Source organism: Branchiostoma lanceolatum, chromosome 8 (genome assembly GCF_035083965.1).
Source record: "Branchiostoma lanceolatum isolate klBraLanc5 chromosome 8, klBraLanc5.hap2, whole genome shotgun sequence".
Taxonomy (NCBI): Eukaryota; Metazoa; Chordata; class Leptocardii; order Amphioxiformes; family Branchiostomatidae; genus Branchiostoma; species Branchiostoma lanceolatum.
The window spans coordinates 21,804,635-21,828,099 of NC_089729.1; the positions used below are offsets into that span (position 1 = coordinate 21,804,635).

The 23,465-nt window shown below is 40.5% G+C and overlaps 1 protein-coding gene across 2 annotated transcripts in view; it reads left to right on the plus strand.

Moving 5' to 3' along the window:
* Window positions 1-22,821, plus strand: part of LOC136440556 (dnaJ homolog subfamily C member 5-like) — a 29,526-nt gene extending 6,705 nt beyond the window's left edge. The window contains exons 1-3 of one of the 2 annotated variants that reach the window (XM_066436625.1): window positions 4,813-4,938; window positions 11,406-11,615; window positions 18,702-22,821. In XM_066436625.1, the coding sequence (XP_066292722.1) occupies window positions 4,890-4,938; window positions 11,406-11,615; window positions 18,702-19,057 (615 nt within the window). In that variant the 5' untranslated portion in view covers window positions 4,813-4,889 and the 3' untranslated portion in view covers window positions 19,058-22,821. Of the gene's footprint in view, window positions 1-4,812; window positions 4,939-11,405; window positions 11,616-18,701 lie in introns of those variants that run through there. The other variant, XM_066436624.1, reaches the window with a different exon arrangement.
* The last annotated feature ends 644 nt before the right edge of the window (window positions 22,822-23,465 follow it).

Consider the following 23,465-nt stretch of genomic DNA (forward strand, 5'->3'; position numbering starts at 1 on the left):
TCCATGATATTTAGAACACAGGTAGCTTAGACAAAGATGTACATAATGAAGTGCAAATTATGCAAATTGGGAATTGATTTGCACAATTGATAAGAAAAATCTATATTTGCAGTGTTTCCATTATAGAACTCAAATACATGTAACATATGTAGTTTATGGCAGATGGAACCTTAACAAATACCAATAATGCAAATATATTCCTAATTTGCATAATCAATGCAGTAGAACCGCAGAGCTCTATGCGCATCGGTTCTGCGCAGCCTTCTCTAAGACGGCTTTTTCCGGGTCACGGCCGGACCCGGGTTGGACCCTGTTGCATGGGTGTGAACAACTACCTGTGGTGCAACAAAAAGACCTCAGACCTATATAATGTTTACACTTTTTCACATCTACAGAACTTGCCAGGTATAACCATGTAGATATTTCGTGCATTGTAAAAAGACATCGAACGCTGTGGCCTTCGAAACATTAAGAATATTTGGTCAGTTTATTTGTGTTTGTCTTATTTACAGTTCACCTGGAACCAACTAGATATTTACATCGCGTGATAGCCCATTTCCTCATCTTTAAATTGATACCAAAGTTCCTAGGATAATTTTATGGGAACCGGTTTTGCCCCCGAAAAAACTGCGACAATGTCTACCTTGCGGTGGTGAAATTTCTGCCTAGTTCTAGCTACCGATGCGTGCACTCCTGCGCTTTGGATACATTTCGATACATTTCGCGTGGCATAACAAAGCCCATTTTTTGTAAATTAGAAGCTGTATGAACGCGGCTACCACATGCAATATGATAATTGACATGATAACAGTCAAGTACAGACAGACAGGTTTTAGTACAAGGCACCTGATATTTACAAAATAGTCAAATTTGAAGTCAATCACTTCGAACTCCTGCGTTCGAACGACCGAACCCAGCCAGTACGTTCCATTTTCCTGCCGCGGGGGTCAGGCGAGGTCAGGTGCAATGTTGCAACTTTCAGCCGGTGTTGGGAACGTTGATGAAACTTACGGCTCAAGTTTTGCCGTCTAAAATTAATATTCTGAAACATTTCCAAATAAGACTAATATCATCTTGAAGCCAGGAAAAGTGAGATTCATATGCAAGTTGACCAATGCCATTAGATAAGCTTTGAGTTCTGTAAAGCATGGTAAAAGGACATTGTGTTTGTCTTCTTCTTCAGAATAAGACGCCCTGCAAATTGACCTCTTGTTAGTTTTTTGGGGGGCAAAACCGGTTCCCATAAAATTATCCAAGGGACTTTGGTATCAATTTAAAGGTGAGGAAATGGGCTATCAGGTGATGTAAATATCTAGTTGGTTCCAGGTGAACCGTCAATGATACACGCACAAATATACTGACCAAAAAATGGTCAATGTTTCGAAAGCCACAGCGCTCGCTGACAATTTGCTGTGCACGAAATAACTACATGGTTATGTTGGGCAGATCCTGTAGATGTGAAAAAATATAAACATTATGTAGGTCCGAGGTCTTTTTGCTGCCGACAGGCGGTTGTTTACACCCATGCAACGGGGTCAAATCGTGCCGCGGCAAACGCCGTAAAAAAGAAAATAAAGCGTTCTACGTTGACCTGCGGTTCGACTGAATGCAAACATGCCTTAAGGTTCCGGGTCGGAGTTCAGATCTGACCAGGGTTGGGGTCATGGCGTGGTAATCTGCCTGAAGTGCGTGGTTGTCACCCTGGTGAAGTTTGTTTGCCATCAAAGCCTTTTTTGTATTAGTTTGCAGCAACGGTGATGCGTTTTTATCACCTAATTACCCAAACAGCAGCGTTTTTAATGCATTTTCACCGAATTTGCATCATCGGAGATTGCGTAAAAGTTATCACATGACTTTTTTTTTTTTTATTTATTTTTCAGAGACAGGAAGTACTATGCTTTTCAGCATATATGCCATTACCCCAGGAAAACTATTTTATTTTCAAGCATTTTCGATCAGAAAAGTGTACAAAAATGATAATTTTCAGAGGAGCAAAAATAAATTTTCTTAACTGATTCTGACTAGGAATATTCTATTCTATCTGCAGGGGCAATGCATTTTCAGCATACATGTATACTGAAGAGAATAACTCAAGAAGGGGTTGACAGATCATCATTATTTTAAGCCCCGGTTACACATAGCCGAACATGGCCTCCTGACTCTCACCCGACCATGGTTAGGAGTAATTCGGGAGCTAGGTCGGCTGGTGTTCGGCTGCGAAAAAATTTTGAAAACAATCGGCTCTGGGCGGTGGGTCTGGAATGGGTTGGCTGGTGTTCGGCATGGTCGGCTAGTATTCGGGAGTAAGTCATCAGTAAAATTGGAACCTTAAGCACGCCAGAACCACTGCTGACCTACTCCCAACTAGTTTCAAACCTTCCCATGACTAACCCCAAGGCCATAGACAAATCTCTGTTTACTCATTTCCAACCAAGTGACCACTATCAGAACGTGGGCGAATCACCCCTGACCTTCACATGACCAAAAACAAAGAGGAACATTAAAAGCCGTATTGAATCTCAGCGTGATCTAAATTCGATCTCTCGGTGATGTTAGCAACATAGAAGAATGGATTATTTTGATTAAAAACAAAAATGACCCCTCTTTTGAAAGTCACCTAATGTGTCCATTTTAATTCGTGAGAGGGTCTGCAATTGGTTCTGGATTAGTCTGGAGAGATTCAGCAGTCTGTGGCTAGAGGTTGGGAGTAGGTTAGAAAGCATTCGGGGCTCAGTCGGGAGTAATTCATTTACTGGTTAGTAGATGGTTGAGACATGTTCGGCGCCAAAGATAGGCGTGGCCTAAAAACTGGTCAGACTGCTCCCGAACTTCTGCCGACCCTGTTCGGCTATGTGTAACCAGGCTTAAGGTTATTAGTAACTTCTGTGAAATCTGACTTTTTGACGCCATGTACTACGTAATCGTTTTGAAGATGGAGTTTAAACTAAACTGAACCGAGCTTGCGGTAAACTATAAGATTACGATGGGCACAACAACATCAATATTAAAGTATTCTCAAACCTTTGTATTTGCAATGTTTATAGTGGGAACGTTTTATTAAAACACTGCATGGAGGAATCAATGCTATTTCATATATTTTTGTCCGTCAAGGTCTTTTCCGCGAAATCCGACAGCAAAATCTGAAATTGAGGCGGTCGCTAGGGGTGGATACCGGTTCGGCTTAATAAGGTCCAAGTCCAAGTTTAGGTCCAGAGATTTAGGTTCAGGTCTGGACCTGGACCTGATCCTGTCCGGTTGATGTTTTGTTTTATTAGACCAATATTAAGAATAGAGAATTAATACTGACAGGCACGACTATAAAAGTTTCTTGGTGAGAAGACTTTCAAGACAAACCAGTGTTTGATATTTAAATGTTGCACTTATTTTAAATGCCTTTTTTGTCAGAGGGGAGACTCAAAACACTTTTTATCAAACCAAATAAAAAAATTTTGTACTTTGTTCAGGTTTTTTTTGACTCAGGTTTTTGGCTTTCAGGTTTTTTGGACTCGGTTCTTGGATGTTATAAAGGTCAGAATCAGGTCCAGCGAACGAGTATCCACCCCTAGCGGTCGCCATGGGCAGGGATAAGGTTCTGTGCAGTCCCAATTCGTGGTGGTCGCGGTTGCGTTGGACAAGTGGTCGCCTTGGACAGGCCGCTTAATGCTTGTGCCTATGGGAAAAATTTTCAGGACCGAGAAAAAGCGGTCGCCATGGCCAGGTGGTCGCGTTGAAGAGGTGGTGGCCTAGGCAGGTTTGACTGTATAACTACATAATCATCTTGAACATTTTTAAGTTCAAACCGAACCAGAAGATTGCGGTACATGGGCACAACATCAATAAGTATTTTGTTCTATCTAGTATAATTCACAAATCTTTAATCGATGCCATTCCATAGATTTTTGTCTGGCAAGGCCTTAAAAACTTTTCCGTCATAGGTAGCAAAATCCGATGTTGCCACGCGCTTGAAAATGAGGCGGTCGGCATTGGCAGGGATTGGGCCTTGTGCGGTCCCAATTCATGCTGGTCGCAGCTGTGTTGGACAGTTGGTTGCCTTGGGTAGGCCGCTTAATGCTTGTGTCTATGGGGACATTTTCGGACCAAGAAAATGGAAGTTTAAAAAGAAAAACTAAAAAAGTTGAGGCGGAAGCGAGCCCACACGAACCCACATCTGATTGGAATTCCAAGGCGCTACCACTGAGCTATGGATGATCAACGGTTTCGTACTCATTTTACATTTGGTTATACATGCTATAATGGCGTATTAAAGCGCTGAATGCTAAGAACAATTTTTTGGTTTTGTTTTCAGCTGATTTTTACAGGTCTGAGGTCTTTTACGAATAAATTGAGTTGTCATGTGGGATTTTCCCAATATTGGAGGAAAATCCTTGATACATCTTCAGATGCTGAAGGCAATTCATCATCATGCATGATCAGATGCTGAAAAAGGCTGTCGCTGTCCCAACGTCAGCAGTCCTCATATCACCAAATTCACCATGTAAATCAGCCCTAAGCGTGTGATTTGGTACAGAAGCTCACTAACTGGTACAATTTATGCAAATGAGGACCATATTTTTATAATCAGGGAGAAATGATTAGAATATGTCAGTTGTAAAGGTTAACATCAATTGGAGAATGTGTGAGGGCATGGAAAGGAATCAAAACTAAAGTAATAAAGGACAGCATCTTTTTACAACCTCTCTACAATTACATGTATGTACTTCCTCTTCGTAGGGGGAGAGTTATTAGTGTTATCTGCCATCCAGAAATAGAAAGTGACCTGTGATTATACAGAGCTATTATTGGTGGTTAGTCACATGACCCACTCAGATTTCATAGTTCATAGCCCTAGTTCAGCATACTGGAGTTGAGAGTACAGTACGGTCCTGAACATGCCCAGGAGCCACAGTTATTCCACTCTCTTGCAACAGGAGGAAGAAGGTAAAAATGTACAGTGTATTTGTCTGGATGTAAATGTATTATTAGACTACAGAAATCTGATCGGGTGTAAAGTTGTTTCCAGTTATACTGGTACATGATCCATACAGAATGTAACGTTAAGTTTCAAGAGATCCTACACTTAGGTTACGTGTGGATTTGACTAAATGTATTGAAGTACTATATTGAAGTACAATGTAGTATCTATCAGCATAATATTTACCTCATAAAGTCTTAGTTGTTATCTTCGCCGAGTACTTGTACTCGGAGAAGATTATGTTTTCGGTTGAAAAATCTTTTGGGTGGGTCTGAATGTATGTCAGGAGCATAACTCAAGAAAGTTTCAATGAATCTTTATCATTTTTGGTAGGTGTGTAGTGGCTGTGCAAAGGAAGGTCAAGTTCGAAAATGGTTCACCTTGCGTTTTTCAACAGTACTGCAGCGGACTTTGCATTTTTGTGTGTTTGTATGTAGGCAAAAAAAGTGACGGAAACGTTGATGGATCTTCATGATTTTTTGCAGGTGTGTAGATGTTGTGGAAACGGGAGTCAAGTTCAAAAATGGTTCCCCTGGTATTTTCCGTCGGTACTGCAGCGGGCTTTGTGTGGATGTGTATTTGTATGTCGCCAGCATAACTCGAGAAACTGTTGATGGATCCGTATGATATTTAGTGGATGGGTAGGGTTTACAGAAAGGAAGGTTAAGTTCGATAATGGGCCTTCTAGCGAGTACCTAAGGTACTGCAGCGGAGCTTCAAAATTTAGGGGCATATTTTCTGAAAGTGCTATGGTCATGATTTTTGTGTGGTAGATAGTTCATGCCACAGAAAGTAAGTTCTGTAAATTTTGGCCCCCTATCGGCTTGTTAAGAACTGCAGTGGGTGTTTTTGTTTCTACATTCGGACATGAATAACTTGAGAAGGGGTCGACAGATCGTCGTGATGTTTTGGTATGTAGAGAGCTCAGATGGTGATTTACATTATTAATGACTAATTATGCAAATCAGGAGCTAATTTGCATAATTAGTAAGGAAAGTTTGTTAACCCACTGCATTTCAATGGGACATGGGACAGTGTCAGGTCATGTAAACAAATGGCCTTGCATAAACGTACATGTAGGTCAAATGAATAAACTATTCTCCAAGCAGAGGTGTGGGTCCTGCTGGGTTTTTTTCAACACGGTTGGCGACATAACGAAATGGGGACAAAATAGATAGCCTGACTAAAAACACCTAAAAACGCGACAGATTTATTCTATTCATATGTATTGACTGTACTATTTCATCATCACTTTCAACTTTCAACACTGCAATATCGAACCTTTGTGGCCCATATAATATCAACATACTCATATTTTTCATGACCAGTTATAACATATATCAGCACACTCTACACATATACTAGTCCTGTTACCACCAAATGATTTTAAACCCTATCTAGACTGGACTCATTCGCCCAATCATAACTTCCAAATGGTATGGTGCATGATCAAATTTGCAGGGGGTGATAAGCACGTAAATATTAATCACTCTCCATGATAAGCCTTGATTATTTGGCGAAGATAATGTGTTCGTGGAACTCTAGTTCATCCTGTTATTGTAATCTTTCATGGTTTGTCATGTTGCTCAAAAATGCTTACCGGCCAGTCAAATGCAAACACGTGTCATGTTTTAGTAATCATTAACCAGGATGTCCAAGTCCAACCAGAAAAATGTTTCCTCAGAGGTCAGAAATTGTAACTAATTAGTAATTTGTAAGATAAACAGAATTATATCACTTAATACTTATAACGAAGCAAAAGCTATTGGACAAGTTTCTACAGAAAGCTGATAGCCAAAGCACTGCTTTAATGTCCATTCATGTGTTACTCCAAGTTAGTGTGTACACTCTAAAAGAGTAACGTTGGGTAACATAAATTCGGGATTTTTCCGATAATGATTGACTGAAATCAATCTAGCAGAACAATAAACCATCCTTTTTTTCTATTATTCTGTCAGTATCATGTACTATCTTTGCACTAATCATATACAGTAGATTCCGCATATCTGTATAGACCATTTGTCAGCGCAAATTATACGACTCTCCGAACTATACGACTGTCCGAACTAGCGATATTGACGTCCCGAAGGAGGGGGGGGGGCGAATAGGATGTTGAGCAAGACACACAAACACACTAACGATATCGCAACTTTATTTTGCAAAATTTTAATCAAAGTACAATCCAACCTTTTTGTCGATCTTAGCGTCACCATATTGGATTAAATACGCGATCTATTTTGTTCAGATAAGCCCGAACTGCGTGGGAAACTCCTGCCACATAAAAAACTCCCGCCGCATGTTGATCACGTGAAATCTTACAGTCAACCAATCAGAGCACAGGTTTCATGACGTGAACCAATCAGCGCCTAGAAAAATGCATATCAACGAGTACACAAAGATGGCCGCCCAGCGTCACCCGGCCTTCGCTGCTTTATTTTTTCTGAAATCGCGACGTAAATTACGATTCATCTACGCTATATTAGCAGAATTTTCACGGGGAAAGAATCGGAGGAATAGGTTATCCGCCGAATACGGCCACAAATAACGGTAAATCGCGGCAAAATACAGCGTAGAGGCTCAAAGTCTCCGACAAAAATCATGTTTTTCTTTTCGTATTTTTGTTCACTTTCGTCGCTTGAGTCTTGAAAAACAGGTTTTTAATGAGATCACCGTATGTCAAAGGCACCGATATCGCTTGTCTGCAAGCATGACAATAGCAAGTAACAAAAGAATGTGATTGTTGAACGGTAGACGGCGTCCCCACTCCCGAAACTACAATGCAAATCCAAAATTTAGCCTATAGTTGTGGGTCATTTTACGATAAAATCGGACAAGATCCTATACAATACCCCGAACTTTACGACTATGGGCTATACAGATATGCATTGATTTTACAATTGAGTGAATGGTAAATGGTTTGGTGTTTTGGAATTCTATACAGAAAAACGAAATATACAGAAAAAAGGTATACAAATAATTGGCATATACTGTATATGGTAGATTTTGTCTCTAGTCGTGCTGACACCATAATATTTCAACTTGAAACTACCGTCCGCCGCACGCACAATGACGGTGCTGTCGGACAGGGGTAAACATTAATTCGGGAGAGAAGATTCGTCTTGAATATCTTACCGCTAATTACATTTTATACAGCAGCTATTCGATCCATCCTTGGCTTCAGGAGAGTGCTATGGATATAGACGTGTCCAAGTAAAAAAATACACGAAAAAACGGCCGTACCGCACACATCAGGCCTACGGGAACAAACCGTGTGTTGAGTTGGTAGCTATAGAACGTCAAAGTCGACATCCACCGTCATGGCAACGTGTACATTATTCATGGCAAGTTAGCCGGATGCCGTAGCATTGATAATACTACTATGTCCATGTATTCCTTGTTGTGTTAGGAGCAAACTTTGAGGAAAATATCGTCCTCAGTCCACAATCACACGCAACATTTAGACAAAAAAGTGTTCCTCACAAACCTTTGTCGTCTGCTTGACGACAGGATTCTGGGTAATGATATGGCGGCGGGAAAATACACGTGCCGTAGGTTGTAGCAACAAAGAGGGGTTTTGATGATTGATCACACTTAGAGTCCAATTGCAGGTCAGCAATTTTAAGAAAATAAGTTGTCTTGTAGATGATTGTGTTTAGCAGGAAGCGGATGTGACATTTGTCTTATAAACCAGCTGACAACGATGTAGTGTGATTCTCCCACTAAGCCCTCAGACTGTTCCAATAAGGGACGGAGAGTTTTTGTCCTCGTCGCCAACTTCTAATGCATGGTTATCGAAGCTTTTCAGCCAGTGTTCTGAATACGTTAGTCTGTCAAGTTTGCATTTCTAGCGGAATTACTGATGTTGCATCTAGCACATATCCCTAAATACCCCGTTTTGGAAAAATCCCGAATTTATGTACCCCACGAATTTATGTTACCCAACGTTACCTACCCAAAAGATAAACAGCTGCATGAATGCGTGTTTCTGTGAGAAATTCCCTTTTAGCCAGCTCAACTGATCTCAAGTGTCAAACTGATGAAAGCTTGTTTGTAACTGAAAAAATTAGCAGGTAAAGTTCAGCAGCTGTGCGCGAGGTCTGAGTGCACAGTCCTGGGTTTTGGTCAGTGTGTTCATACACTTACAGTCGGAAAGTACCTGTTGTATGGTTTAGCTAAGTGCAGTTTGTAATTGCCATAAACAGAGATTGTATGTTGTGAACAGAAGTTGTTGGCAATTTTTTTACAATGTAAATTACATGATCTAGGGTAAATGTTCTCATAATAGAATGAATGACCTTGGTGCATTTCCTATAGTTTCATTACGAACACGCCCATGTAAAACATGTTTTATAACATAGGAGTCTATGGGAAGAAAAAAATCATGAATTAGACCATAGGGTGTGGCGTACGTTTGCCATGTCTGTGTAGAGTAGACACAGTGCAAAAAGCCGTTGCCAGTGCTATACAGTAGTATGTCCCACCCTGAGGTGTTTGTGGGCACAGAATTTGACAGTACATGTTACTGTAATCTCCAAGCAGATCTACACGGTGCACCGAAAATCGTATATGCTAGCCAGATAAGCTCCAGTCAGCCAGATAAGCTCCAGTCTGCACATGAGCTATTCTTTTGCTCCATTTCGGCGTGTCGCATCTTCTCTGTCGCCGCATCTCTACGACGCCATCTTGAAAATCCTGCTTTGTCAGGTGATCCGAGCAGCGGTTTGCTGGTTCGGATAAAAAGACTGAGTATCTCATAAAATTTGTCCGTATTCACATACATGTACTATATATGATAGTGATTCGTGCGTTTTCCATAAGATTTGTGCGTTTTCGCATAGTGATTGGTGCGTTTCTCATAAAATTTGTATGAATCTCATAAAATGTGTGCGAATGCTTACTAATAGACACCCCTGTTGATAGGCTCAAGAAACACTGTTGATTCCAGTGCTGTCAATCTGTGAATGCTTCCTCATGCCCTGAAACCAAGATAGCACACAATCACAACAAATCTACCCTTCAATGCGCACCTGCTTCAAATCCATTTTTGCCGGTATATACATGTAGCAAGACACTAACAAATTTTTTGTAGATATGAGAAAGGGATCATTTCTGTAAATTGCTGTATTACTTTTTTGTGTTTTTCATACTTGCATGAAGATGGAAGATAAGGTCATATCTTCTGTGATCATCATTTATTTCTTTGTCTGTTTTGGTTATATGTGCAACTTAAGACCAATTTCTGATTTGGAGCCCCATCCAGGGGTTTATCTAAATCAGGAAAGAGGGGCGCTGCACCCTCTTGTTTCAGTCCAGCACCCCCTTGTCGAATTCAGATTTTAGCTTAAGGTCTCATTCATGTATTACTCCGAGTGGGCACCCTAAAAGAGTCCGTTGCCTAAAAAATGAACGGCTGCATGTACGTGTGGCTATATCGGTGGGAAATTCCCTTTTAGCTAGTCCAGCTGATCTCAAGCGTCAAACTGATGAAAGCTTGTTTGTATCTGAAGAAATTAGCAGGCAAATTTCGGCAGCCGCGCGCGAGGTCGGAGGTACACAGCCCAGGCATCGTGTGTGATGCGGTCATGCGCTTGCAGCTTGAAAGTGGCTTTTTGGGGGTGTAGCCAAGTGCAGTTTGTAATTGCTATAAAAAGAGATTTCATGTAGTGAAACTGTTGGCAATTTTTTTACATGATCTAGGGTAGATGTCCTCAACATAAAATGATTAACATTGGTGCATTTCCTATAGCTTCATTACGAACGCGCCCATGTAAAACACGTTTTATAACATGTTAGCCTATGGGGCGAAAAAACTCATGAATGAGACCTTAATATCCAGCATACAGCCTTTACTCAGCAATGGATTCTTCCATACACCAGGGCTCGAAATAGTGGGTGCATGTGCACCTGTGTGCACCCAAAATTGGAGCTGTGCACCTAATTTTTGACTGTGGGTGCACTGGTGCACCTAGATATTTTTGTAAGCTAAAGGATAAGGGTACTATTGTACACTAAGTATACAGAATATTCTTGAATTAAGTATCAGAAAAAATAATAAAACCTTTTGTTGTACTTGATGTATCACTTGTTTGAAATCTTAAGGTTTATAGCTATAGAATTACAGATTGAAGTTCTTAAGAGCGTTAAACTTTGTAATTATGTTTTGCTGACATTCAACTTTATTTTATGTTGTGCACCCAAAATTCTTTCTGTGCACCTAATTTTTTTTGTTGGGTGCACCAGTGCACCTATTTCCAAAAATGAATTTCGAGCCCTGCATAAACACATAGGATTCTCTCCCTCACCTGTGTCTGCTCTCTCTTATTCAATTTTTCTAGAAAAACACCTGCCATCAATTGTACACAATCCATATATATTGTGATACATGATGTAAATATGAGCGTCTTGACCAAACTGTCTTCTACCCCATTGGCAGGAGAGTCTTTATATCAAGTGTTGGGCCTGAAGAAAGATGCCACGCCAGATGAGATCAAGAGAGCCTACAGAAAACTGGCGCTGAAGTTCCACCCTGACAAGAACCCAGACAATCCGGAGGCTACCGAGAAATTTAAGGAAATCAACAGAGCACACAGCATCCTGAGTGACGAGACGAAGAAGAACATCTATGACGAGTACGGATCTTTTGGTGAGTCCCCATCTCCAGCTCATAAATACAGTGTCAACCTTACATGCATTGTTTAGCAGTAAACCATATGTTTCTGCCCATTATTCCTCAGAATTAAGATTCAAAAGACTTAAAGTTTACTTTAAGTCCTTACTTCTTCCACCAGATGGTGCATAGGGACATTTCAATTCCCCTTGTGCCACAAAACTTTGTGCAATCACTACAGCAAGGGGCTAGTCTACTGGTAGTGTGTGTTCAACTTCCATGTACTCTTTCCTAAATGCTGAGTGCTAAGCAAAGAAAGCAGTAAGTACCATTTTTAACGTCTTTGGTGGGACGCAGCTGGGGATCGAACTCATGACCTACGGAGTGCAGGGCGAACACTCATTTGGCCATTGCATCGGTGCACAAAAGATTTACAAGTAGATAAACGTTGTGCCGTAGGCAGAAGGGTACTCTGATTATATTTTTGGTCAGAATTTGTGGAATAATGGTGTTGGCGATATAACTCTTGAGGCCAGGGACGGATGTTAGTGATTTTGGTAGGTAAATTACTGTTTGGAAGACGAAGGTCAAGTTCGAAGATGGGCCTTCTGGCGGGGCTCGTCGGTGCTGCAGTGGACCTTTTGTGTTCGTTGGCGGTATAACTCGATAGACATTGGATGCATCATGATGAAATTTAGGGCCTCTTTACACCTACGACATTTTAGAGTCGTGCGATCATCGTCGTGGGCGATGTCGCCGGCGACGGTATTTTTTGGCCGTCTAAAGACGATCAAAACAATCGTACGACGGCAATAAACGGGAAATCCTCGAAATGTCGTGCGACCACCTCGGACCCAGTCGCACGACGTTCAGCGGGGGGGCCTGTGGCTGTTTTTTTCTCGTCTAAAGAAGAATCGTCGCCGGCGACGGAAGTGGGTGATATGCTAATAAGCCTACAGCGTGCTGTTTCCTGTCCGGGAAGGAAAGTTTCTATCGTTTTCTTTGTAAATATGCATGCAGTTAGCAATGGAAACATATTTTTCTCATCCGAAACCGGTTATTCCGGCGCGACGCCCTGCTACCAGTGGCTACTTCTCTAGTATGCCCCTATTCCTCGATTCCCGGGACATCCCCGGCGGCGGCCACGAACTCGGGTTAAATCCCGTCCGTCTCTGTACCAGCCTCAATCTCTTTCTTTGTTGAGCACCGTTCTCAACGTCTCATCTGCAGGGCAACAGTTGTTGCAAAGTCAGTAAAAGCTTAATCTTTTGACGAAAACAAGCGGTTCCCCCGCCATTTTGAATTTGAGCGCAAGAGTTCACTTTTGCGCCGCGGGGGTCCTATGATATTTCCTGACCGTGTGTCTAAAGAAAACCGTCGCCTATGACGATGATCGTACGACCTTATAACATTGTAGGTCTAAAGTGCGCCTTAGTAAGTTGGTGGGGATCAGGAAAATGAAGGTCAAGTTCCATAATGAGCCTCCTAGCGGCTACTTTCTGTACTGCAGCAGGACTTCAGAGTTCAAGTTGGATGTGCTATGGTCGTAATTTTTGAATGGTGGATAGCTCTTGGGGCAGGAAAGTAGTTGTGTAAGTTTGGCTTCCCTAGCGGCTTGTATTTTTATTTTATTTATCTTTAGGGTGGTCCCTTCAGTTAACATTGTAACTGATTTCCAAGTATAAAAAAGTACCGTATTTTCTCGATTAAAGTACGCACCCCAATTAAAGTACGCACCCCTGATTTGGGCTAGTTCCAGACTAATTTGCAGAACTGAAACGTAAAGTCAAAAACCCCAAATAAAGTACGCACCCCTTCTCCACTGATCTTGAACACATTTTGAACAGGATAAATCCAAATTTATGGTGTTCCTTCTATTATCTCCAGGTCATTTTTCTTATATCAAGGACTTCTACATAATGCCATTCCTTAGATTCATAAAAGATTCTCTTGTTTACTCCGCCAGGCTGAGCATTGTCTCTGCAAACTTGAGGATTGCCTATGACAAGTTACAAATTGGCAGGTATTGAGCCATGTATTGTTTCACCGCAGCTGGGTTCCTGGTTTGAGGTCCTTTTCCAATTTGTCCTGGCAATAACCTCAAATAAAGTACGCACCCTGACTTTAGCAATGGTTCGTGGTGCCTTTTGAATTTTGAAATGTTTAAAAAGTGCGTACTTTATTCGAGGCAATACGGTATAAACATTATATAGGTCTGAGGTCTTTTTGCTGCACGACGGGCAGTTGTTTACACACATGCAACGGGGTCAAGTTGTGACGCAGCAAACGCAGTATCTTAGAGAATAACACATTCTAGGGTGACCTACGGTTCGACTGCAATAACAACTCAAAATCACGAAGGTCATTCAACTGAGGGTCAGAGGTCAAATGTCTTTCTAGCAGTCAAAAGTTAAGAGGTTTGTATGTTTATCAGAGCCTGTTTAAATCTGCCGATTGATGAAGCTTGTTTGATACAGACGAAGCCACTTAATTGCACCCCGGATAAACGCACATTCCATTTAATTGCACCAAATCCCAAACCGGTTCCCATTCACTGTGTTGTTAGTGACTCCGCATATCTGCACCGTGCATTGTCACCAATGCCGGATAACTGCACCAAAATTTTTCAAAAATCCACAACAAGTTGACTAAAAGGGTGCGCTAAAAATCGGCAAACGCTGTACAAATGAGCCAATACCTGCCGGTGTAAAGGCGCAATACCGCCAATATGTTTAAAACTGTTTTAAGTAACAAAAGAAGGCGGTCTCCATTGACAGTCACGTTGATAGGAATCGTATGGGAGGTCCCGGGCGGGTCACGGGGCGTGTCGGAACCATTAAGAGACGCACGCCTACCAAAGGCGGCATTACGCTTTGGCAGACAGCATGCTGCCCATGGTGGTGCGGTCCAGCTGGGCATTTCGCATAATTGCACCAGCCAGATAATTGCACCAAAAACGCTGACAAATGGGTGGTGCAGTTAAGCGGATTCTCCTGTAGTTGGATTTAACTTGTTGTAGGTTGTACAAAATGTAGCAGCCCTGTATGTAAATGTGCGCTGTCCAGATCTTGTAGCATACTTGGATGTGTGTAGTACATGTAAGTTAGCCTGCCTGGTATTATAGCTGACTGGATCTGTCTGTTGTAGTTGAAAGTGTTCAGGAGGTAACTTGGGGCAAGGTTATGTATTTGTAGACCATGATGCATATGTGTTGAGTTCTTCTTTCCTGGACCAATGTCCAGCCAAGTGCCTGTTGTAGTTGCTTGACGTTGGCTCTGTTGTCACGTGACAGGATGATTCTGGCTGCTCTGTTTTGGAATACCATATTTTCTCGATTAAAGTACGCACCCCAATTAAAGTACGCACCCCCGATTCGGGCCAAGTTCTGGGCAAATTTACGGCCCTGAAACGTAAAATGCAAAAACCCGAATAAAGTATGCACCCCTTCTCCGGGCCGACGCCACAGTTGAAATGTCCCGACCAGTATATGTGTTGACGGCAGTTCCTACCACAAATTATTGTTTTAAAATAGATTTAAGTCGTTTATCATAGTTAACAGGCCACGAGATACGCATCAAGTTTCCTGAGACGTCCAGCAATCTTCCGCCCGCGCAGTGGGCGGAGAAACAACGCCCCGCTTTTCAAATGTTCGAAACGCACATGCTGCCATACCCGGATTCTTTACGTTTTGTAACATGTTGTCCGACTTGAGCTGCTACTCAGTGCTCGCATTCCCCACTCCGTGAAGGTCGCAATTATTTTAGAAATTTTGTGTTACATTATTTCGAATTGAACAAACTTTCACTTTTCGTAGCGCACGTGCTATTCCGTAAGTCATTGAATTGAAATACATGACCTACATGAAGGAGATCCGATATGACGTTAATTTCTGCCTGAAATTGTAAAAACAATATGTGCTATAGTGTTAAAAAGTTCCATGAAATTTACATGCACGATATACAAAACAGCATGTAATGGTTGGTTGAAATACTCAAGTTAGTTTGTGAAAGTAACGGAGAAAACGTACGGCCTGAGTGTGAACTTCCGGGTTGCGAGGTCGGCGTATTTTCTCAATACAAAGCACATTGGAAACGATTGATGTATTACGTGGGACCGTGCATGTTTTGTAAAAGTAAAGAGAAGCCGCTTTTTGCGCCCCGCCAAACATTAGCAGGTGCGCTACGGGAACGCTCAGTAAACTGTATAAAGAGCAGCTAGCGGCTAGTTCCGGACGGCTTTTGTTTACCTGCTGACATTGACATGTACGATCACGCACATGATTCAAGCCTACCCCGGCCATCTAAATATGGTAAATTCATGTAAACGTCACGCGCACTTTTCAAAACAGCCAGGGACAGCGCCGGGCTGGCAGACAGTTGCTATGGACTGGCGGTTGCTAGTATAATGATGGACGGCGGCACCCTCTGTTCTGTGTTGAGGGCGTGATCAACGTGTTGTTTTTCCACAAGCCGTCAGAACTTGCCATGTGAAAGTTTTTTCTTGATGATAAATTAGCGATATTTGTGCGAACTGTTGTAAGAATTTTAATGCTGTATCTGCTATATAGATACAGAATGCCGCGATACAACTAGTAACCGGAGAATTTTTTTATCATCTTCGACGCTATTTTTTCAGACAAGGGATTGGATATTGGAAACAAGATGTGCAAATCGTGGCCAGGATTGAACGCTCGTGGCGGGACTTGTTGTGCTGGCGTAGCTTCCATGTCGCTTCAACAATCTTCGTCGATTACAGCGGTGCCTTCTGTACTCTTGGAAAGATATTGAAAATACCTAAGACGCTATACAGAGGGTACATAGCTTCGCAGTCCGTGACATTTAACGGTGGTATTATATAAAGGTTTGAACAAATAATTATTCATTTTAAATAAACTAAACATCAACTGAATTTGCGTATATTTTAAATCTTACCGTTCATAAATCTTCTTCCAATAAACTTACGTTGCCGGTGAATCTTTTCGGGGTCCTTGGGCACTGGGATCAGCTGGGTCCCGAACCATCCCTGCGGTATGACTCTGTGCGCCGGGTGCTAAGTACGATGACTTGTACCGGTAGTGTAGTACGGAACGTATCTATTTTTCGTGTTGATATCAATAATACACAAACGAAACGCTGTTGTTTATTGAAGTTCAACTTTATTTTTATGCGTCAACATTATCTAAACGTTTTATGGATGAATCGGTGTTACTGGAAGCTCCCCTCGTCCGTGTTCTGGCTAGTTGGAGGTTCTGCTCTGATTTGTCCGGACAGTGACCTCAAATAAATTACGCACCCCTGCTTTGGCGATGGCCCGAGACACTTTTTGGATTTTGAAGAGTTTTAAAAGTGCGTACTTTAATCGAGAAAATACAGTACTTGAAGTCGCTGCTTCAGTGCCGCATTGCAGTTTTCCCAGATCACAGTAGTCAAGTAGGGGTAAGACCATAGCATTATACAACATATTAGAGACTCTAGAACAGAGGTAAGGTCTAATGCGCTTAATGCACAAAGTATCAAGGTGCTCTTCATAACTTAAATTAGCATCAAATACCACACCCAGATACTTGTAATGAGTCACCCTTTCCAAAAGGTTGGTCCCGATCTGAATAGTCAGATTAGGTGCAGACTTGATCTTCATATTAGTACCAAGTAGCATCCATTTGGTTTTACTGATGTTCAGTGATAACTGGTTTGTCATAAGCCAGGCTGAGATCATTTGCATATCTGATAAGAGAATATTATTAGCCTTCTTTGCCAATACAGTACTTCCATATTTTGACCTGACCACAACTTGTGTTATTTGGGTAAGGATCATTAGCTCATACAATATCCTTGTTTGTAACCTTGTTTGCTTAATCAAATTGAAACCTTTATAATACATCATTCGTGAAAGTTAACATCATTTGGCGAAGGTATGAGGTCGTGGAACTCTAGTTTTTTATTCTATTTTAGGTAAGCCAGGTTCTTGGGCAGCCTTCAGGCCAGAGCTGTGTCCACGACCTGTACCTCCGTCCCAGGACGGAAATTTGCTTATTGGGACAGACACAATTTCATCCCGTCTGAAAAAAAAAAAATGAGCTTCATGACATGAAATTGATGAAAGTTTATTTTTGTAAGCTTAAAATGGCAGATTTATCATCAAAAATTAATAAAACAGGCCTCCAAACAATGAGTGGGGTAAAAAAAAATCTTTAGGCCACACCAATTTAATTTCTTGGTTAACAGAATTTTTGAAAAAATGCTAGATTGGAAAATCAACATGAAAACAGAATCTCAGAGGAAAGTTTCAGGGAGTGAACATGGTCAGGTACAAGTTTTCACCCCAGCTTTCTGTTTTAATGATGTCCTTGTGCTAAAAAAAATTTTAAAAATCTGTTAACCAAGAAATTAAATTGGCGTGGCTAGACACAGCCATTCTTCAGTGTTGCCAGAAGTATCTATCAAGTATAGAATGAGAGCAACTTTCATGAAATGTTTCCTATGTACCTTCAGACAAATGCTATGTCATTAGTTCACAACCTTCATTTAAGTATTTTGTATACAAAGGGACTGGGACCTCTGTGCAGTCATGTACAAGTCAAGTACATGTATATGTTTTCCACTGTATCATACAGTAACATTATGTTAGTTTTGAGTACTGTCTGTACCTTTAGGCTTTAGGCTGTGCATCAGCTGTTTTGTTGAGTAAATGTTTGTTTTTTTAATTCTTTTGTCGGTTTTTCAAATATGAATAACAAATACAATTAGCGAACCATCCAGCAAGAAATGATATTGTACAGTTAATGTGATAATCATATACAATAATGATAACAAAAGAAATTATTGATATAATATTGATGATGATAATAGAAATTCAAAGCTGTAGACGTGTACTTGTAAGGATAATAATGATGAGAAAATAAATTTCAAATAACAGAAATTCAAATATTGCGGAATTTCCAACAGAAGAATGATAATAACAGAAATTGAAATAAAACAAAACCTTTAGCAAGTAAACAGGATATCAGCTGCATAAAGTGCCGCTCTTCCCTCGATACTTCTCCAGTTTGCCTTTCTTCAGTTTATTCCATAAATAAGGATACTATCATACTTTTGTTGAGTAAATGTTTCTGTGTTTTTGTAGGTCTGTATGTAGCAGAACAGTTTGGAGAAGAAAACGTCAACACGTACTTCATCCTGACCAGCGGCTGGTGTAAAGCGCTGTTTGTGTTCTGTGGCATCATCACCGGGTGCTACCTCTGTTGCTGCTTCTGCTGCTGCTGTAACTTCTGCTGTGGGAAGTGCAAACCACGACCAGAGGAGGACGAGGAGTTTGTAAACCTCAACCCCGAGGATTTACAAGTAGATGAGGAGGACTCGCCCGTCACGTCTCAACCCCAGGCCTCGGCCGCGATGCCCATGCCCGCACCGGCGCCCTCAGAAACGACAAAGTTAGACACGGCAGACCACCCGTCATATACAGAGGAGAAGAACTTGTAGGGATCCATAGTTAATATCTGTCTCCTAAGTTTCTGGAACAGTCTCATGTGACACAGGCTATTCTTTGACAAATAAAGAGAACACTTCTGACATTAACATCCTGAGGTTTACAACACCCAGTTTACCAGCCCATGGGTGTAACTCACTAACTGCCGCAGAATTCAACCTCTTTCATGTTAAGAATTTATTAGCTATAAAATGTTTTACAGAAGGTATGAGAAACAGGAAAAAGATTCTACAGATTTTTACTTATTTGACCTGGTTTTATATTACAGCACCATTTATTGAGATAAGAAAGTCTATGGCATATTGCAAGGTCATTTCCACTTTTTTTATTACTTGTAGGAGCAGATGTTGCATTCCTACTGACAAAATTCAATAGGTTATTGTCGGACACCAGTCAGAAGGCATATGATCTGAACATTTGGAACAGTTTCCAATCGTTCGCAAAGAAAAGTGATACCTTGCTAGAAAGCTATCTGCCAAAAGTGGTTTAGATAAAGTGATCTGTAAAAATAGGATTGGAACTGTTTTCTTGCTCGCATGTAATGCAATACTTATACATGTACTTGATGTATAAGTAAAATGCTGCCGGTGCTTGATTGGATATCACTGAAAACAGCCACTGCCAAAATTAATTATCAATTTTAGCCCTCACCAATGTAAATGTCTTGGTTCTCAGATTTGCCACTTTAATGTCTTTTGATTTGAAAGAGATAGATTGTACCACATGATAGAAAGTAATGCAGATGATGAGAAATTCTTGAAAGGCATCAGACATTTCAGATATGCACTGTCATCAGTGACTGTCGGGTAGCTCCTGTTGGACCACAGGATGGTCAGGCCCACCTGTCTTCGGAATCATTCTCAGTCACTGATGAGACAGTTGATGCTCTTTGAAATGTCTGACTCTTAAGACATGTTATCCAGTTCTATAGATTATTTTGTATGTGATACTGTATTTTACCCGGGTGTCTAATCTTCAAGGAATTCTCACATTTTGGCACCAACATTTGAATAAAGTCCATATATTCATAGTTGTTACAGTTTTTCCATTAATTGATGCACCAAAAGTTGAAGATTTCTTTGTTTGAAACATTAACCAGCCTGGTATGTTGACTTTGTGGACCCTGTGGTAGGATTTCGGTCTGTCACTGGATGCCTGTTTTATTTTTATTTTTCCCACCCACTCTACTCTTTTCTTTCAAAAATCAGAGAACTAAGAAATGAAATTGGTGTGGCCTTATTAAGTAACAATCATCCTATGTCACATGAGACTGATAATGTTTAGAGTAAGACCTATGTTTAGCTTTGTTTATAAGATCAGTGTATGATTTTGGCAAGGAACATTCCAGTCACTTCTGTGAGTTCAAGCTATGTTCTTTGTCTTTCTGTGTTCATGCAAAAAAGATAAACATGTTGTACCTGCCCACCTAAGTTATGATATGTTTTGAAAAGCCAAGTAAGATTTGTTGATTGATGTCGTGTATGCAAGGTTGTTTAACTCAGGAGTTTGGTTCCATATATCTATAGTGTTGATCGTGATGACATGCTGTGTGAGAGAAGCTGCTTTATCACTTGTACCAGTGTACATGGAGGTTATATGGCATCAAATCTGGACTCCCAGGATATTATTCTGAGAGCTTGTTCACAAAGTACTTCCATGGTTGATTATATACACATGTATGTCTGAGATGATATTGTACTATAATGTACTTACTTCAAATACTGGTTCTTTGTAGGTGTAACAAACATGGGTATTGATAGGTCAGCTCCCATGATGACCTGAAAACTTCAGTCTCTTCACTCACTCTGTGGTTTACGTCTGTTGTTCCCCGTCTCGCCAGGGTTAGGTGTGCTTGCACCTTACTGCAATTATCCATGGTCAAAAAGCACCTCACACTCTTCTAGTTAATATCTTCAAAACACTTCAATGAACTTGTTAAAAAATTTCTTTGATATTTACTAGGCTGCAAATGAAGACAATTTGCCTTTTTTTGCCTAATTTTTTTTCATATCAATTATTCACATAACACTGATTTCAGATGCTGGTTTTACAGAATATATGATGGAGATTCTGTCAATTCCAGGCTGTGTTGTGGTTTGTTATCAGTTGTGTGAAGTCTTGGGTACATTTGGAAGTGTTTACTTATCATTACTGAAAATGGCTCTGTAGCCACCAGAGGATGTACATGTATCTGTACTGTACATAGCACCATATATAGTATTCCCACTCTATACTCCCATATAGGATGCTGCAGTAGAATGACCCACATGTAAATACTGAGTACAAAACTCATCTCTAATAATATCTAAGTGAAAACTAGTTGTCTAGCTCATGTAGATCTGCAACCATGTGAATCAAGATATGTAGGAAGGAGAAGTCTACACCAGATTCAAAATATTAATGTTTAGAGTAGAATTGCGTCATGTTGTAACAGATGGGATTTGTTAGTTAACTAATGTTCTGCATCCCATTATGTCATGAAATTTAGATGGCTCCAAATTCTTCTGGAAGCAGCCATCGTAGTTAGTAGATATCAAATGTCAACAGTGCAACATAAGATAAATGCAAGCAAAAAGATTTAAGAAATACTTTAACTCACTCCAGTATCGATCTAGATTTTTGCCAAGCTCTGTTGACATTCTGATAGTTATTAGTTGGGAGAATCAGCAGCCATCTATGTATGTACTGTTGATACAGTGTATGTATTTTGTATAGTGGACAAGGTCAGTAATATGGATAAGGAAAACTGAGGTGCTTTCAATGGTTCTATTGAAAGATAGCGTCTATATCATATTTACTGGTGTTCACATTGATGTTTGTCCACAATACTATTGTTGTTTACTAAGTTAGTAAAATATTGCAGCAGTCTGCAAGTTAGACTGCTGGAAAACATCAATGGCACAAGAAAGACCTTTCATCAGAGAAAATGTAAATTCCCATAAACTATTATTCTGGACATTATGTAAGAAATATGCATCCCAGAGGTGTGGACATTACAATGTGTATTTCTGTATCCCACAGGCTGCATGGTGATTTAAAGTTTACTGGTGCATCCATAGGTGAAAGGATATGGGCTTTATTGTTTTGCACATTAAAACAGCTGCATATAGCTGTCCTCCTCTCTTTGTGAAACTCAAGACTTTAGAATTTTGGTGCATTAAAGATCTTCTTGATCCATGTGTATACCTTTAATCTGTTCTCTGTGTGTTGCCAGTGATGTTGGTTGCCAGTTTTTGGTCAGGATACCAGGTACATATTTTTGGAACACATGTGCTACCCAACATTATCTCACCATTGTTCTTTGTCATTGTACATACAGTGTATATGCAATTTTGTTGTTATGTTGAAGATATTTCTGTTAAGTTTGTTAACTAATTAGTCTTGCTGCTTAATTTATTGTGGTTGTATTTATGGTATGATTTTGATTAAGACAAGTGTAGTTGAATGGTATTGTCTTTTGTACATACTACAGATTTTTTAAATTGTTTGAACATCACACTTTTATATCAGTTCATGGATGGATTATATAGTTATTACTTTCTTTTTATAGCAGTTCTTGGGCAACATGGTTTTGTATTCCTCTAAAATCTGTAATGTCCACTGAGGGAAGCATGTTCGTTGTCACTGGTTAGATCATACTGTATATGGAAACAGCACGGGAGAAGTATGGCTATTATACTTTTCATGCCATTTCCATGCAAAACCACTAGAGTTATGCCTCACCCTTCCATGCAATAAAGATATAAAATCTCCTGTACATCCAATCTGCCATTTAAGCTCCATCAAAATTGAAACAGTAAATATGAATGGCACAATTTATAATTGCTGACACTAGAATGGGAAGGGAAGGCACACAAGGAGACACAGGTTTACTTTATGTGATTAATGTACAAACACCCTGTTTAGTTATTGGGAACACCTGCTGCAAATCCACCTGTGTTGTGATATGAGATGAGACTAGCTAACCTGGGATGCTTTTATCTCCAGATTAGTCCCACTGATGGCAGCATGCCTGACCTCATAGCTTATTTAGGGTTGACATGAGGTCAAAATCAAGTTACAGTGTAATACAGCTATGTAATAACACCAGAAGAAACTGATTTTAACTGAGTACAATGTATAGATGAAATCTTAGGCAGCTTAATATATGTGTGTATGGCAAATGTGTGATGTTGTAGGAGCTGGTACTGTGTTTCCTGAGTATGCAGACCTCTCTTTGCTTAGTTCCTGAGGTGTATGGTTCCCTTGGTCAGGAGTATATGTGGGGATGGCTGTTCTGTCTGTAGGATGTAAGTCATTCGGTAATATAAACATGTAGGCTAAATTATTGTAGGGTTTTCTCTGTACTTTCTCCAAATCTCGAATGTCTACATTGTCAAAGAAAATAAAATGAAGATAAGT